The sequence below is a fragment of the Cervus canadensis genome, chromosome X, assembly GCF_019320065.1.
Source record: "Cervus canadensis isolate Bull #8, Minnesota chromosome X, ASM1932006v1, whole genome shotgun sequence".
Classification (NCBI taxonomy): domain Eukaryota; kingdom Metazoa; phylum Chordata; class Mammalia; order Artiodactyla; family Cervidae; genus Cervus; species Cervus canadensis.
The window spans coordinates 54,083,153-54,101,372 of NC_057419.1; the positions used below are offsets into that span (position 1 = coordinate 54,083,153).

At 46.4% G+C, this 18,220-nt stretch overlaps 2 protein-coding genes across 4 annotated transcripts in view; one reads left to right on the forward strand and one right to left on the reverse strand.

Annotated features, from left to right (window-relative positions):
- The window catches only part of SMC1A (structural maintenance of chromosomes 1A), a 46,066-nt gene extending 41,345 nt beyond the window's left edge, over positions 1–4,721 (reverse strand). For 2 of the 3 annotated variants that reach the window (XR_006267330.1, XM_043457483.1), the window contains exon 1: positions 4,519–4,721. Coding sequence is in view for 2 of the 3 variants with exons in the window: in XM_043457483.1 (XP_043313418.1) it covers positions 4,519–4,627 (109 nt within the window). In the remaining variant the exon portion in view is untranslated. The remainder of the gene's footprint in view (positions 1–4,518) is intronic. The other variant, XM_043457482.1, reaches the window with a different exon arrangement.
- Positions 4,722–4,876: 155 nt separating this feature from the next.
- RIBC1 (RIB43A domain with coiled-coils 1) lies at positions 4,877–18,174 on the forward strand. Its single transcript, XM_043457485.1, has 8 exons — positions 4,877–5,056; positions 5,384–5,455; positions 10,804–10,920; positions 11,991–12,072; positions 12,278–12,622; positions 16,916–17,034; positions 17,425–17,819; positions 17,944–18,174. Exons 2-8 carry the CDS (start codon positions 5,447–5,449, stop codon positions 18,023–18,025), a joined length of 1,149 nt encoding a protein of 382 aa, XP_043313420.1. The 5' UTR covers positions 4,877–5,056; positions 5,384–5,446; the 3' UTR covers positions 18,026–18,174.
- Positions 18,175–18,220: the final 46 nt, after the last annotated feature.

An 18,220-nucleotide genomic window follows, 5' to 3' on the forward strand; every position in this document is an offset into this window, starting at 1 on the left:
ACACAGGGGATGAGGGAAGGAGGAAAATGCAGAGCTGTTGTTTGACAAGTATAGTCCTTTGCAAGATGAAAAAGTTCAGAAGACTGGTTGCACAAAAATGTGAATATATTTAACACTAGTGAATTGTACACTCAGAAACGGTGAAGATGAAATTTTACGTTATGCGTATTTTAACATTTTTAAAAAGGCATGTCTTTATAGTGATACAGGAAGTACACAGCATCACTATGAAGTGTGTTTCCAAAAATATTCGACCTCAATCTAAACAGACCTTTAGACCTACGCCCCCCAGTTTATAAGAAATACAGCATCTAGAGAAACATGGTACATGACAGCATGAGGAAACCTTAAGGCAAACACAGAATGTGGAATGTTCTACAAGACAACTCTTTTTAAAAAGTCAGTGTCTTCTGGGGAGGACCATTCCAGAATATAAGGGATTACTGAGCTTCCCTGGTGGCAGAGTCGGTAAAGAATCTGCCTGCAATGCAGGAGACCCAGGTTTGATCCCTGGGTTGGGAAGATCCCCTGGAAAAGGGAATGGCAATCCACTCCAGTATTCTTGCCTGAAAAGTCTATGGACAGAGGAGCCTGGCGGACTACAGTCCATGGGGTCACAAAGAGTCAGACAGGACTGAGCAACTAACATTTAGCTGACTTTCCTTTCCCTCACCTGGAAAATCTTAAAAACATGACTCAATGGGTAAGCACATAGTTCTCTGTGGGAGTGGCAGCAGCACAGGTGTATCAGGCACAGGTTGTGATCCTGGCTCTGAGAATTAAGTGTGCAGGTGATCACAACCTGTTGTGCCTCAGTATTCTCGTCCATAAAACAAAGATGACGGTACCTCCCTCCTAGGGTCACTGTGAGAATTTAAATGTAAAATGTCCCAAAAAGTAAAGTACTGATACTTGTAACATAGTGGGAGCTCAATAAATGGCAATCCTATCCTATCCAAACCAGGTCTGGACTCTTAGCTTGGTTTCCCTCATCACAGCAGGACTAGCACAACATGTGGATGAGGAGTCAGTCTTTTAGGCAACCCATTTCCAACCTTTGGGCTTCTCCCATGCTCTCCAAGGATGACAAGAACATCACACAATCAAAGGCCTCCCTACCTGCAACCACTCAATATTGTAAACATTTCTATAACATGCATTATGATCTGAACAATGATAAAATGTTTCAAGGAATGTTCTTGGGGAACTCTACAGGCCAATGATGAAAATACCAAAATATATACCATGAATTCAAGAGAGAATAAAAGTTAACATGTACCAGGTGTCTAGAGCAGAAATTCACTGAAGGGAATCAAGGCAAGTCTTATGAGTTGCACACTAAAGAACAGGTAAGGGAGGGCCAGTCAGACCAAGGGTTTTTTTTGGAATACTTGTGCATACAAATTTACCCATGTTGAGGGGACTGAATGCCAAGAGGTGCATCCTGGCTCTTTCCACAGGGGCCACCACACTAAAACCCTAAGAAACTGCAATGGAACCCCAAGCATTAGCCATCTAAGAAGATGGGGGGAAGTGAAGTGGTTTTGCCTCTCCCCCCAGGGGACACCTGGTAATGTCTAGAGACATTTTTGATTGTCACACCTGAGTCACGGGGGGGGGGGGGGGGGGGTGCTACTGTCACCTAGTGGGTAAAAGCTAAGGAAGCCACTAAATACCCTACAATGCACAGGATGGACTCCAGAGCAAAGAATTATCTCACTGGAAATGTCAATAGTGCTGCTATAGAGAAACCCTGCTTAATTGAGAGTGAAATCTAGGCAAGTCTCCAGGGAAGGTCATCAGTTAGGGCTACTTCAGCAAGGGCAGTCCCTCAGGCTAGGAAGTGATTTAGCTAGAAACACCTCTGAGGTGGAGGAACACAGCAGGATTCCAAATAGATAGCTAATTCGGGCAGACAGGAGGAATCCTTGGTGTATGATTTAGAGACAGGGAATTTAGATATGAAATAGACATTTTACCTGACTACCCTTTCTTCCTTTTTCCTTTTCCCCCCAGTTTTAACAAGATATAACAGTTGAGCTATTTCAAATCCTAAAAGATGATGCTGTTAAAGTGCTGCACTCAATATGCCAGCAAATTTGGAAAACTCAGCAGGGGCCACAGGACTGGAAAAGGTCAGCTTTCATTCCAATCCCAAAGAAAGGCAATGCCAAAGAATGTTCAAACTACAACAATTGCACTCATTTCACATGCTACCAAAGTAATGCTCAAAATTCTCCAAGCTAGGCTTCAACAGTACATGAAATGAGAACTTCCAGATGTTCAAGCTGGATTTAGAAAAGGCAAAAGGAACCAGAGATCAAATTGCCAACATCTGTTGGATCATAGAAAAAGCAAGAGACTTCCAGAAAAATACCTACTTCTGCCTCAGACTATGCCAAAGCCTTTGACTGTGTGAATCACAACAAACTGGAAAATTCTTCAAGAGACAGGAATACCAGACCACCTTAACTGCCTCCTGAGAAATCTGTAAGCAGGTCAAGAAGCAACAGAACCGGAAATGGAACAACAGACTGGTTCCAAATTGGGAAAGGAGTATGTCAAGACTGTGTATTGTCACCATGCTTATTTAACTCATATGCAGAGTACATCATGCAAAACACCGGGCTGGATGAAGCACAAGCTAGAATCAAGACTGCTAGGAGACATATCAATAACCTTAGATACACAGATGACACCACCTTCATGGAAGAAAACAAAGAACTAAAGAGCCTCTTGAAAGTGAAAGAGAAAAGTGAAAAAGTTGGCTTAAAACTCAACATTCAGAAAACGAAGATCATGGCATCCGGTCCCATCACTTCACGGCAAATAGATGGGGAAACAATGGAAACAGTGACAGACTTTATTTTGGGGGGCTCCAAAATCACTGCAGATGGTGACTGCAGCATGAAATTAAAACACGCTTGCTCCTTGGAAGTAAAGCTATGACCAACCTAGACAGCATATTAAAAAGTAGAGACATTATTTGCCTACGTGTAGTCAAAGCTATGTTTTCCATTAGTAGTGTACAGATGTGAGAATTGGACCATAAAGAAAGCTGAGCACTGAAGAATTGATGCTTTTGAACTGTGGCGTTGGAGAAGACTCTTGAGAGTCCCTTGGACTGCAAGGAGATCAGTCCTGAATATTCATTGGAAGGACTGATGCTGAAGCTGAAACTCCAATCCTTTGGCCATCTGATGCGAAGAACGGACTCACTGGAAAAGACCCTGATGCTGGGAAAGATTGAAGGCAGGAAAAGAGGACGACAGAGGATAAGATGGTTGGATGGCATCACCGACTAGATGGACATGAGGTTGAGCAAGTTCAGGGAGTCGGTGATGGACAGGTAAGCCTGGCATGCTGCGGTCCATGGGGTTGCAGAGTCAACAACGACTGAGCGACTGAACTGAACTGAACTGACGTACAACACTGGATTAGTTTCAGGTGTACAATATGATTCCGTATTTGTATATATTGCAAAATGGCTGCCCCAGTAAGTTAACATCCATCACCTCACAGTTAATATTTTTTGTGACTTTTTTAAGATCTACTCTTAGCAATTTTGAAATGCACAATAGAGTATTATTAACTAAATGACCACTCTTCCTAAAGAGCCATCCGAGTCACTTATCACATCATCACTTTATTACATCAATCTAATTCCCTGCACAGCACTTATCACAGCCGAAAAATAACTTTATTTTCTCCTTTATTATCGTCTTCCCCCTAGAGCTATAAGTTCTCTGAAAGCATGGCTTAGTCTATTCTCCGCGGTTTCCAAAGCACCTTAATTGAATAAATCCTTATAAAGCAGTAAACATTCAATAAATTTGACAAGCTAAAGAGTTCTGACTTCCGACGGTTTCAGTGGTAAGAAAGGGGCGAATGTGAGGCTTCCCCACTTCTCAGTTGAGGATAGGGCGGGGGGTTCAGACCCCAAGCACTACCGAGACTGGAGCACGGAGTTCGAAATTCAAAAGTGCCGCCTCCAGAGAAGAGTTTTTAAAAGACAGAAGGGAAAAATTAAAAAAAGGAATTGGAGTGTCCCAGCGCGAGGCGGGAGGAGGCGCTGGGATGAAGCAGAAGTATACCATTTGGCCCAGAGGCCAGGAGCGGCCCAGGAGCGGCCCCGCATCTTCCTGGTGGTACAAACAATGTGTGGGGCCGGATGCAGGTGCGCCGGCAAGGAAATGCGTGGCCCACGACTTGAAGCCTGCTCCGGACGCGCCACTTCTGGAGGCAGGGGGCAGTGGGCGGGGTAACGTACAGCTCGGCCCGTACCACTCAGGCCGGGACGGGGGTCACGCAAAGAGCGAGCAACTGACACCTGGGGAAGAGGTTCGAATCAGAGCACCCGAGCGGGAAAAGCGGGTCCGGATCGAACCCCTTAGAAGGGCAAGGAACCTGCTAGGGTTCGCGACATTTCAGGTTGCAAAGGCTGGGTTGTACTACTCTGCTGCCGGATAGGGGGTCCAGGCTGGGACTTGCGCAGGGCCCCAGCCGGGCTTATCTCACCAGAGCCATTGGGTCCAATGATGGCGGTGAACCTCTGAAATGGTCCGATAATCTGCCGACCCTTGTACGATTTAAAGTTCTCGATCTCAATCAGCTTCAGGAACCCCATGACTGCGGCAGCGCCGCCGGCGCTAAGAAAGGCCGCGCCGTTCGCCCGCCAACTGGGATAGCCCGCGCGGGAAACACCGCAGTGCAGGCCGGGCGGACAGTAAACCTCGCGAGATTAAGTCCAGGCCTAACGGGATTTTCGACTTCCGGCGCGGGCGGGAACCAAGGGGCGGGGCATTCGGACTGACGTGGCGGTTTTGTTGATCGGTTGCCAAGGCGCGAGGATACGACTGGCGTTCGGGCCCCGCCCCCTTTTCTTGTTGCTTGGCAATGCAAACTGCCGCTACTGGCGACCTGGCAGTTGAGGAGGCAAGCAGAGCAGTGAGGTGTCGCAGCTTTGGGGATCCCGGAAAGCTGGCTGACGAGGCCAACCCTTGCTGAGACAAGTCAGAAGTCACAGGAGGGTTATGCCCTCCAGGGCAAGAGGAAGGTGGGAGCTCGGCTGCGGCTTTTACCTGGCCGGCGGGAAGATTCAGACAAGAAAAGGGTCGGGAATTGGAAAGATCCCAGGGAGGGGAGGAAGGAGGGGCCAGCAGGAGGATTCCGTGTTAGAGGAGCTCAAATCTTGCTGAGGGTAGAGTAGGTTGGAATTGGAATGGGGTGGAGTTATACATGGGATAGGGTGTTAAGGGGGATGGGGTGTGAATGGAGACGAGGGAACTCTGGAACGACGGGGATGCGGGCTGGGGAAAACTGTGGCCAGAGGTACTACCCCTACCCCACCCCACCCCCGCCTCCCTCCTTTTTCTCCAAGCAGAGTTCAGAGACTGCCGCTATAGTCTTGGACCTAACCTGGGAGCTTCACAACTGGGACTCCTTGATGAGAAAGGTATTTTGTGTGAACCCCTGGGAGTCAGGGTCCCTAAGCCTGTGCTCTCCACTTCTTCCCTTCCCCCTCTTCATCTCTGTCTTTTCATGCCTCACTCCCATCCCATTCCCTCCTCTCCATCCCCCCTCTGCCCAGTCCCTTGCTTCCCTTCCCTTTCTCTGCTCTGTCCTCCACCCCTATCAACCGCCCTGTTGCCCTCCTTCCTCTTTTCCCCCTCTGCCCCTGACCTTTCTGTCCCTTTCCCCTGTTTTCCATCTTTTCTATCCCTCTGCTCCATCCCATCATACCCCATTACCTTATTACCTGCTCTTAACTAAGCCATGATGTTAGCAGTTCAAGAAGCTGTCTGTGTCATCTTCCCCTTCAGTTTGACCTTATATTGTGGTGACAGATGGAATATAAGCAAGCTGGCGTCAGTGCTGAGACTTAGACATGGAAAAGGTCTGGTGGCTGCTACAGCCATTCCTGTAACTATTTTTTAAACGATGTCTGGAGACTGGGAAGAGTCTTAGGACAAGTCCAGAAAAGTGAGAAAGCCTGGTTGATGCAATCGAGTAAATGAAGTTCAGTTGGGAGATACTGGTGTGATCAGGCTGAGGGGATAAAATGACCAAAGGACAGCAATTTCATAATGGACAGGAACTAGAAATCCCATGAATGGAAGAGCCTGGCGGGCTACACCTTGGGGTGGCAAAACAGCCGGACAGGACCTAGCAACTAAACAACAACAATAATTTCCATTTAAGAAGATGAAATGTAGCTTTTTGGGGAGAAAATCAAATTGGATCCATACTTCTCACACCATATACAAAATGCAATTCCCAAATAGATTAAAAACTTAAATAAGAAAAGCAAAACTTTAGAAATTTTAGGATATATAGGAGAATATCTTTATCACCTCAGGGGATTTCTTAAATGATAAAAACTTCTGAACTTAAAGGAAAAGATTGGTAAATTTGACTGCATTCAAATTCCTCCAAATTATAACATAAAGTGAAAAGATGATAAGTGCACACAAAAAGCTTCTAAAGTATCAATCTGGGTTCTGTGGAGGGTTTGCAGGTGTTCATTTTGTTGTACTTCATAACTTATATGTGTTAACCATTTTCCTTTGTATGTATCAGTCATTAACATAAATTATTATAAAATAATAACAAAGTGAAAACACAAGGCACAAATTGAAGATGTTTGCCACAGGTAAACTAAGAAATAATTGGTGTGCAGAATACATAAGAAACTCCTAAAATTAATAAGAAAAGGACATTTTTTAATGAACAAAAGATATGAATGGGCACTTCACAGAAGAGAAAGAAAAAATGCCTAAAACACACATGAAAAGATGTTGCAACCTCATCAGCAATAAGGAAAATGACAATTAAAATAGATAATTATAACTTTATACCCACAAGTTGGCAAAAATTAAAAAGTCTGTAACATTAAGTGTTGCTGAGGATGTGGGGTAGCTAGAGTTTTTATACACTATAGTGAAAGTATAAATTGGTGCAGTCTTCTTGGAAAACAACATTATCTTGTAAAGTTTAAATAGGCTGATGCCCTATGATCCAGCACTTCCACTTCTAGGCATATGCTAGGGACACTTTTCCAGCTGTATATATGTCTCTCTTAATCTACAAGTTCCTCTTTTTTTTTGGCAGTTAACTAAACTGGATTGTTTGTGCTGCAGAGTCCTAGTCTCTTTTGAACCCACTTCAGTCAGGCCCCACAAAAATGTTCTCATCAAGGTCAGAAGCAACCCTCCCCTTCAAATTAGTCAGTTCTCAGTCCTCATCTTATTTAACCCATCATCAGTTGCTCACTCTCTCCTCCCAAAAGCACTTTCTTCACTCAGCTTGTCAGACAGGGAACTCCAGTTTTTACGTCCATTCCACCTGGCAGAGCCTGAAGCAACTGAGCGACTTTCACACTTCACATCACCTCACTGGCCACTCAGCCTCCAGTGCTGGCTCCTCCTCTCCCTATGTCCCCTGAGGCATTCTTATCCACCTAGAGTACCTTAGAGATCTCTTACTGCCTCATAGCTTTAAATTCCTTGTATCAGTAAGGATGGGCTGAATTATGCTGAGGTTACAACCTCAAAATCTCAGTGGCTGTATGTGGAAGCTAATACATACAACAAACTAGTGAATATAATATAAAAGGAGCAGACTTACAAACTAGTGGTTAACAGTGATGGGGAAGGGGTACTATAGGGGTAAGAGAGTGGGAGGTACAAACTATTGGGTGTAAGATAGGCTCAGCTATATATTGTACATCAGGGGGAATAAAACCAATACTTTGTACTAACTGTAAATGGGAAGAAGCCTTTAAAAACTATTAAAAAAACCTAAGAACAACCAATTCAAACACAGTCAACTAGGCCTTCTCAAATAAAACAAGCATTTCATCTATAGCCAATCAAATAATTTCCTTGTGTTCCATCTCTTAAACATCTTTCCTTAAGCTCTTAACCACTTCTGGTTTGGCAGTGCCCAATTTGTTTTTTGCCCAAATAAACTCTTAAAAAATGTTTCTAAGTCTCAGCAGCTCATAAAGACAGGTTTCTCACTCCTGCTTCTTGTCCATTGTGGGTTGGCTACATCTCTGCTCTGTCTTCACTCCAGGACCAAGGCTGAAGGGACAGCCCTCACCTGGGACGTTGCTGGCCCCACAGCAGTAAAGAGAGAACATGGCTATCACTAATGGCTGTTAGTTCTGCTTAGGAATGGCACTGTCAATTCTCACTTTCCAGAGGGCAAAGCAGATTATGTGGCTAATTGTGAGGGCAATATGATAAGAATATAGAATCCTGTAAGGAGAAACAGCAAAAAAAAACTTTTTGGGGGCCTTGTGAGGTCTTAGTTCCCCACCAGGGATCAAACCTATGCCCCCTGCAGTGGAGGTGCAGAGTCCTAACCACTGGACAGCAAGGGAATTCCCAATAGCATATCTTTTTGAAAAATAACAAAATTTTCCATACTATCTGTATGTATCAATGGGTGTCGATCTCTCAAACTCAACACTTCCAAAACCAATCTCCAGATTCTCATCCTATTCTATTCTCCCCACACAGACTGTTTAGTTGATAGCAACGCATCTGACTGCCCCAGCCCAAATCCTTGAAGTCATTCTTAACACTCCTTCCTCACAGCACACCCAATCCCATCAGGAAGTCCTGTTGGCTCTGTCTTCAAAATATATCCAGAATCTGACCACTTCTCCCTACATCTGCTGCTACTAACCTGGCGTGATCATCATCTCTTGCCTGAACAATTGCAATAGCCTCCTGTCTGGTCTCCCTGCCTCTAGCCTCCCTTCCCATCCCCTCCAGTCTATTCTTAACACAGCAGCCAGAGCAATCCTTTACAAATCAAAGACAGGACACATTACTCCCACTGTTCAAAATCCTTCAATGGCTGCCCATTTCTTTGAGTAGAAGCTGCAGCCTTTACAATGGTCTGTGAGGTCCTACATGCTCTGCATCTCCCCACCCAATCTAATGTTATTTCCCACTCCTCCCTCATTCACACACTTGCCTCCCTGCTGTCCCCTTGAATGTGTGTGTGCCTCTTGTGTCCACCTTAAGGCCTCTGCACTTGTTCCCTCTGCCTGCAGTGCTTTCCTAGTTATCTGCATAGGAAACTCCCTCACCTTCTTCAAGTATTTCTTTCCGTTATGCCTCCCCTGACTTCCATATTTAAAGTTGCAACACTCTCCCCATTTCCTTAGCACTTCCAATTCCCCTTATCCTACGCTATATTTTTCCCAAAGCACTGATCATCTTCTTACAAACTATTTAATGTACTCTTTCTAGTCTTGTCTATCCCCACTAGAAAGTAACTTTCACAAGGACTCAGATTTTTGTCACTTTTGCTCCTTGATGTCTCCCAAATGCTTAAGGGATTGTCTGTCAGTAGGCACTTCACAAATATTTGTTAATTGATAAATGAACATGGGTGAAAAAAGCAAGATGCAGAAGAATGCATACTATGTAATACTCCATCAAGTTTCAAGACAAAATGTTTTAAAATATTGTTCAGGGAATCATACACACACATAGGGTATATTAGTGCATATTACTAAGGGAATGGTGACATTTTGGATAGTGGTTATTCTTAGGGTAAGGATGGGGGAGAACAGACATAAGACACTTAAATAGTATTGATCATGTTCTATTTCTTAACTAGGGAGTTGGTTCATGGGTCTCTTTTATCATGCTTTCTAAGTTACATATGGCTTATATATAATTCCCCTGTGTGCATCAAATATTTTAGTTACAAAATGGTTAGACAGTGAACGAGCAAGGTTGGAACTAGCTGTAGGAGTTGATGAATGGTGTTCCAAAGGAATGCAGTGTACAAAGGCCCTGAGGTGGGAACGGTTGTAGTGTTGGAGGACTTGATAGGAAGCCAGCGTACCTGGAGAACAGTAAACAAGGAAGAGGGAGGCATGAGATGAACTGGAGAGGTGTGCAGGAACTGGATCTTGAAAGCCCACAGTAAGGGGTTTGGATCTAAGTGTGGTGGGAAGCCAGTGGAGGATTTTAAGCAGGTGCAAGACATGATCAGATTTATGTTAGCAAGAGATTTTGGCCGTGGCTTTGGCTGGGCTTCCCAAAATACAAAGGAATACAGGCAAATTTAAACCTTTAATTTGACTAGAGCATAAGTAATAAAAATAAAGGGGGAATGGTGGTGGCATTTACTGAAACAGAAAAAACTAAATAGAGCATAATGCAAAAGGGATGTTGTAAATCAGTGTGAGACTTGGAAAGGTGAGCAGGAATCAGATCATGAAGACTCATAAAACAAAAACATTGGGGAACTATTTGCTTTATGCCATGCGTGCATGCTCAGTCATGGTTCAACTCATTGTAGCCCACCAGGCTCCACCATCCATTGGATTCTCCAGGCAAGAATACTGGAGTGGGCTGGGGATCTTCCCTCCTGCATTTCCTGCACTGGCAGGCGGATTCTTTACCACTGAGTCACCTGGGAAGCCCACTTGCTTTATAGATGCTTTCAAAGGTTTTAGGCTGAGGTGTGCCATGGTCAGATTTGCTTTCAGAAAAATCACTTTGGTAGCCAAGGCAGAGAAGCAGTAGAGAGCCTAACACTGGAACAAGGGAGCCCAGTGAGGGTCCTGGGAACATTATCTGGCACCAGCTTGTGAGGTCTGAATTAGGGTTGAGACAGCAGAGATAGAGAACACAGATATGAAATATGTCAGGAAGTAAAATCAGTAGGAATCAATAGTTGGTAAGATAATGTGGGGAGAAAGGAATGGGGGTGGGGGTATAGTCAAGTATGACGGTTAGCACTGACTGGCCATCCAACTCGCCCTTGCTCCAGATGTATAAGGTAGATCTGCCACCAGATCCCAAGGAGGTGGCAGCCATCGAAGCTAGAAGAAATCGAGAAAAGGAGCGACAGAGTCGATTCTTCAATGTGCGGACCAGAGTCATGGGGGTGAGTGGGCAGTGGGGACTTTCTCTGGACCAGGGGTCACCTCACTCTTATACCAGGAGAGGAACATAGCTGTACCCATCACAGCCCCTCCCTGATTCGAGCAGACTGCAGGGTTATAAAGGAAGGAGGAAGGGAAAAAGGCACCCACCCCCACGTGTGGTGAGGGCCTGAGAAAGAGGCCGAGAGGTGCAGGGGAAGAGGAGCCAGTGACAGGTGACTCCTCCAGTCAACTCTGGGCCAAGTGGTCTGGTTTTCAAGAGACAAGTAAATGGAGCCAAAAGAAGTCTATAAAGAATATTTGGTATCGCATGCATATGCCAAAACTCTCTGGAAGGTTACATAAGAAACTGGTAACTGATGGGAGGGGCACTTACTCTTGACTAAACTGTATTCCCTTTTGCACTATTTTGAAATGTTTTAAATGAATTATAATCAAAATAAAGAGAAAATATCGATGTTTAAGAAAAAAATAGATTGCTGGGTGGGTGGATGAGTAGTGTGACTTGAGATCTAGTTGGCAAACGTTTCAAGGCCTGTTCTGTGCCAAGCACTGGGTTAGGCAATAGGGACACAAAGCTGACTAAGGCCCAGTCTCTGCCCTTAGGAAGCTCACAGCCTAGGAGACAATCAATAGAGGCAAAGTTCAAGGTAATGTGGATAGAGGGTCCTAGGTTCTATGGGAGTAGCACCTGCTGGAGGGATCAGGAAAGTCTCAGCTGGTCTTAAGGGATGAATAGGAGTTTGGGTAAAAAGGGGAGCAAAGAGTGTTCCAAGTGGAGGGAGCTGCTGGAGCAAAGGCTATCAGTATGAAACAGCGTAAGATATGTAGAGAACTGTAAGCAGAGCTCCTGAGGGTGGGAGAAGGGAAGAGGGTGAGAAGAGGCTGGAGGCAGAGGCTAGACCACTGAGGGACTTACAAACCATGGTGAGATGGTGGGACATTATCCAGTAGATACTGGGGATCCTATAGGAGGATTTTGAGGCAGGTAAGTTCTGAGCAGTCTGTGTTAGAGCATTCGAGGCCCACTGCTGGGCTTCTACCTTGATTTAGCCCATTTCTTTGCGATCAGGTGGATGTTGAAGCCCTGAACAACCAGGTGGAAGAACGAAAGCTTCAGGAGGCAACAGAACGGAGCAAGGAGGCAGCTTATGGTAAAAAGTCCAAGGCCAGAGGCCAGCCAAGGGGGAAAAGCAAGGACCTGAGTGGGCTAAGGCAGGGCAGTTCTGCTCTGGAGTGCAGCCTGAGGTCTGGGGGGTGTGGTAAGACAAACCAGACAGGCCTTTGGGAGCAGTGGCTGTGCTGACTAGACTGTCTTTCCTGTGGGGCCTTCTCCATGCCCCTACCCACCACCCCCAGGTACCAACCAGGCGCAATATGATATGGTGGTTCAGATGCTAGAGAAGGAACAGGCAGAACGGACACGTCGGCTGGCCAAGAAAGTGCAAAACTTTAGAGAACAGAGGCAGCAACTCAAGAACAGGCGTGAATTTGACTTCTGGGATTCAGACCGACTCTGGAGGGAGTTTCCAGCTTATGTTGGTGACAATGCTCCCTACTATGGCCCAGTCAGCCTGCAGTACTTCTCTGGGGAAGATCTGGAGAGGGCTGCATGTCTGAGAATGCAGCAGGAGCAGTTCCAATACAGCCTGGAGAGGCAGCTACAAGAGCAACAGCAAGCCAGAGTTGATGAGAACTGTGCAGGTAAGCAGCGAGGCCCTCCCGGCTGTGACCTGAGGCCTAGTGGGGAGCCATCCTAAGCTGAAGACCAGAACTGTGTGGGCAGGTCCAGTTTCACGTAAGGGCTGATGCTGAAAGGTTAGACTGAGCAGGTCCCAACCTCCTTCATCAACTGACAGTGTAGCCATTGATCCCTGATCAGCCTGGCACTCCATTGCCTGGAGACAGCAGAGTAAAGACAAACCTAATGGTCCTGCCACTTACTAGCTAGTTTGGGCAAATGAATCCTCCTCTCTGTGCTTCATTTTGCTTATCTTTAAAATGAGAAAATTACCCATACCACACAGCTCATGTGAGAATGAAATGAGACACCGTAAGTAAAGCACAAGCATCAGTACAATAGTAGCTACAATAACCAGTAGCTACTATTACTCTGACATCTGTGGCCATGTTCCCCTCTTCCATTAGAGTAAGGGCAAGGACCATCTCTTACCTACTCACACCACTCATCTTTAAAACCACCCCTGTTGTAGCACCCTGTTTTGTTATACCACTTACCATAGAGGTATTTGTGGAATGTCTTTCTCCCCCAAAATGTCAACTCACTGAAGATGAACCACGTCTCTCATTTCCACCTCTATATCCCAGTTACCTAGTACATTACCTGCCAGTTTCAGGAGTTCAATAAAATCATCATTGAATGAACTGAAGACCAAAATAAACAAGACAGGCACCCTGCCCTCCAGGAACCCACAGAACCAGGACTTCCAGAAAATCAGTTTAGAGTAAAAGGAAAAAATGCATGCACAAGTTATTTACCAGCAAGTATCTATGCTTTAACACTGCATTAGGTACTATGACAGGTACTGTGACAGAAATATATACAGGACATCACTCAGTCGTGTCTGACTTTTTGCAACCCCATGGACAGTACAGTCCATGGAGTTCTCTAAACCAGAACACTAGAGTGGGTAGCCTTTCCCTTCTCCAGGGAATCTTCCCAACCCAGGGATCGAACCCAGGTCTCCTACATTGCAGGCAGATTCTTTACCAGCTGAGCCACAAGGGAAGCCCAAGAATACTGGAGTGGGTAGCCTATCCCTTCTCCAGAGGATCTTCCCAACCCAGGAATTGAACCGGGGTCTCCTGCATTGCAGGCGGATTCTTTATCAACTGAGCTATGAGGGAAGTCCATAGAACACGGAGCGAACATCAAGATGGGAGGGTCAGTTCTCACAGGGGAAGGGAGGGACGGTAGGGGGTTGGCACAGGCCAGCTGTCAGGAACCAAATTTTAGAAAGCCGGGTACAATTTTGGCAAGGCAGAGAGTGAGAATGAGAAAAGGCCATTCTCGGCAGAGTGGGTAGCAAGAGGAAGAGCTAACCTTTATTGAGTACTTACTGTGTACCAGACACTGTGCCAAGCTTTCTACCATGTATTAACTCATTTCATCTTCAACAACCCTATGAGGCAAGTACTAGTAATATCCCTATTTTCTGTGGAGGAAACTGAAAGAACTGAGAACAGAGATATTAAAGGAGGGGGGAAGTGAACTCAGGTGGCAGGTTGGCTCCAGAGCCCGCACTTGTGATTGCTACACCATACTTGCTCTGTCACCATGAGAAAATGGGGACTCAGGGGCCAAGGGAGGTTTCAGAGAGGGAGTCGTCAATAATGTCAGATGCCCTCAGAGAAGTTCAGATAGGAAAAGAAACCTATCAGATTGAGAAACTAGGAGTATTTGGTGATTTTTGTCAAAGTAGCTGCAGTGGCACCAGGGGCCAGCTGCCTAGTGACAGCAGGCAGGTGTACAAGAAGGTAGAGTTAGGCAACAGAACAGCAGAATGCTGGGGGAGAGTCTGTGTAGCGTCATGAAAGGAGCATGAGCTGATTCCTTGAGAGATCTGGATTCTGACTTACTAAGTGCTGGCTGTGTAACCTTAGGCATTTTACTTCACCTCTGGACCTCATCTGGAAACATGGGGTGACCTTTCCTCTTTGAGATGCTATGAAGACTGAAATGAAACCAGGCACCCCTATCCTCCGTTCCCCTGCCGTCCAGTCTCTGTGGTCTGTCCCTGTGCCTCTCCAGAGCCAAGCCTTCAGCCTATGCTCTGGACCCCATTCCGCCTGCCTCCCATGCAGGCTGTGCTCCCTCAGGTACGCCCTGGCCCTGAGGTTCTCAACACTTTCCACTGGCCATATTCTGTGAAGGCTGTAAACATGCTTATGTCTAACCCTTCTTTTTAAAAACTTTTTAAAATTTTTATTTCTTTTTGGCTGTGCTGGGTCTTTGTTGCTGCGCAAGGACTTTTTCTTGTTGTGGAGCATGGGCTCTAGGGTGCATGGCTTCAGTAGTTGTGGCACATGGGCCCAGTTGCCCCGAGGCATGTGGAATCTTCCCAGACCAGGGATTGAACCCGTGTCCCCTGAATTGGCAGGATTCTTAACCACTGGACCAACAGGGAAGTCCCTGTATAACCCTCCTTAAGAATAAAACAAAAGCCTCTCTCCATTCTGATTCCCCTAGATACTATGAGCTAGCTCTTTTCCTTTACAGCCACACTTTTTGAAAAATCTGTCTCTACTTGCTGTCATTCCTTCCTAACTTTCCAGTCACACTTCAACTCCTGAGATCTCATTTCTCCCCACACACCTGCACTGACACTACTCTTACAAAAAGCATCAATGTCCTTTGTGTTATCAGGTACAAGAGGCTCTGTTCAGTCTTTTCTCCTTTACTTGGACTTTCTTGCTACACTTGACTCTTATCATCTCTTCCTTCTTAAACCTCTCTCTTCCTTGGCTTCTGTGACAGCATATTCTGCTATAGCTCTCCAATCATTCCTCTTCTGTCCACACTTTGTGGATTCCTCTTCCTTCTAGAGACTTTGTCCTTGGCATGCTGCTCTCCTTACCCTGCATACTTGCCTCAGGTGCCCTCAACCCTCATTCTGGTTTCGGCTACCACATCACCATCTCTATGCAGAGGACTCTTTACCTGCACAGTCAGGTATCCAGGTGGCTGCTGACCACCTCCAATTCAGCTTCCTAAAGAGAATTCATCAGTGCTCCCTAACCTGCTCTGCATTCTGTATCCTCTAGTTCCAGAGGTGGCCACATCATGCACGGAGTCATCCCAGCCAGGACCCTGGGAAGCATCCGAGTCTTTTGCTCTCCCTTACTCCCTAATCCAATCCATCAAATTCTGCTAATGAAACCTCCGTATATTTCCCCTGCATCCTTTCCATCACTGGCCTGGTTTCAGCCCTCTCAGCCGGCCTACTGCCATAGCCTCCAAGAGGGCTTCCCTACCTCCACTGTCTCCCACCAGCCTCCCTCACTGTCCTCTATACTGGCACCAAAAGGAGCCTTCTAAAATGCAAATCTAACCATGTCACCCCCTTACTTAAAATCCTTCCATATTCGCCATCACCTTCAGGGTCAAGTTTCCAGTCCTTAGTCTGACCCCTGTAGAGTTCCCTAGTCACTTGCATTTTATGCTCCAGCAAGAGCAGACTACTTGTAATTTAAGATACAGATCATGCTGTTTCTTCACTTCCTTATTTGATATTTACCAAGCACCCAGTATGTACCAGGCTCTGATGTAGGTGCTAGTGTATGGCAGTAGATAAAACAGACAAACGTCCCTGCTTTTACAAAGGTTACCTTGTAGTGAGGAGAGAGACAGGCAATAGACAAAAATAATTAAGTAAAATGTAAGGTATATTGGATAGTGATAAATGCTGGGGAGAAAAATAAATCAGAGGAGGAAGATAAATTTTGGGGTCAGGCAGGTGGCAATTTTAGGTAGGAAAGATAGAAGGCCTCACTGAGGAGCAAAGTGAGCAAAGATCTGAAGGAAGCAAAAGAACATGAGACAAGAGCAACATTTATTACAAATCCCTAAGGCAGAATTGTCTGGCATGTTCTAGTAACAGCATGGAGACCACTGTAGCTGGACTGAAGCACTTTCAATACTTTTGCTCATGCTATGCCTGCAGCCTAGCCCTTAGTCTGAAGCTCAGAGATGAAATAATTTCCCCAGGTCACACAGCTCCGAAGCAACAGAGCTGGCATTGAGACCCAGGTCCATTGGAAGCATATTTCAGTGAGGCACCTGAGAAATTCTTGTGGTTGTCACTTTTATTATCCTTAGCCCCAAAGAGTAGCTGCTTCCACACATCCCTGCAATGAGGACATTACCCCACTCCCAAACATACATACACATAGCTTGCACATACATAAACATACATTTACAAAGCTTGCTGAACAAATGACTGAATGACAGTGCCCTGGCCATATTTCTTTGTGTAGACATGCTCGATGAGCAGCTACGCCTAGCTATGGACATGCGGGCCACCCAACTGGCCAAGCTGGAGGAGTCCTGCCGCATAGCCATGATGGCTGCCACGGCCAATGCCAACAAAGCCCAGGTATGTACAGCATAAGAGCCATCCAGGGCACCAGGCTCTCCCCAATCTACTGATCAAACCAGCCCTCTCATCTACCTGGGGATTTCCCCCTTCACCCTAGGGCCCTCTTAGGGCAGGAGGTCCCCTTCCCCACCTCCATGCTCAGGATGACCTGAGAACAGAACACTGCCCTCCCTTCCCCAGTCTCTCAGTCTAAGGGCTTCCAGAAGGCAGAGGAGTTCCCTGCCCATTCCACCCCTTCCCCCACCTTAAGTCACTCAAAGGCCATGCAGTATCTCTTCCTTCTCTCCCTGAAATGGGGGAGAGTAGGGCCATGTCTCCCCCTCCCCCTGTGACTGAGAGCTCCCTGAGGTTGAGCATCCAAATGCTCACATTCGGGGACCCCACCAGGCAGCTGAGCTGGCTGAGCAGCAGCGCCGTGAGCATCAGCGCCAACAGGAGGCGAACCTCGTGGAAGTCCAGAACCAGATCACAAGTGACCTACTGACTGAGAACCCCCAGGTTGCCCAAAACCCCGTGGCTCCCCACAGGGTCTTGCCCTATTGCTGGAAGGGCATGACTCCAGAGCAGAGAGCCACCATCAGGAAAGTACAGGAGACACAACGCCATGAAAAGGAAGCACAGCGCCAAGCTGAACAAACACTGGATGCCAAATGGGAAAACCAGACCGTGAACTTGGCCCAGGCAGCAATGGAGCTAGAAGAACAGGAGAGGGAGCTGTGTGCTGAATTTCGGAGGGGACTGGGCTCCTTCAACCAGCAGCTGGCTAAGGAGCAAAAAGCCCAGTGAGTTCTGGGGGGGGGGGGGGGGGCAGCAAGGATGAATGCTAAGGGAGGGTAGGGAGGGATGGCAAGGGCCAGGGAGAGGGGGAAAGCCCATTAGCTGAAGCCTCTGGATTTCTTTTCACAGGCAGAATTATCTGAATTCAATAATCTATACCAATCAACCTACAGCCCAATATCATCTGCAATTTAACACCAACAGCCGCTGAGCTCAGGATGGTCCTCTCCCACCTCAAGCATCAAGCTCACAGAAGCTAACAGTCAGAAAAATGCTGCAGACCCCCCCCCCAATCCATTTCCCAGTGGGAGAGAGCTGAGCCAGTACCCTACCTCTGACCCTGGGTAATAAAGTTGTTCATTAAAATCAAGGTTACATGTTGTAATAGGACACAAAAGGTGTACGG

Bases quoted from the DNA above. Each gene is read 5' to 3' on its own strand.
- RIBC1 (XM_043457485.1), top strand. The intron at 12,623-16,915 runs GTAAGCAGCGAG...TTCTTTGTGTAG, and splicing joins AGTTGATGAGAACTGTGCAG to ACATGCTCGATGAGCAGCTA. The intron at 17,820-17,943 runs GTGAGTTCTGGG...TTCTTTTCACAG, and splicing joins GCTAAGGAGCAAAAAGCCCA to GCAGAATTATCTGAATTCAA.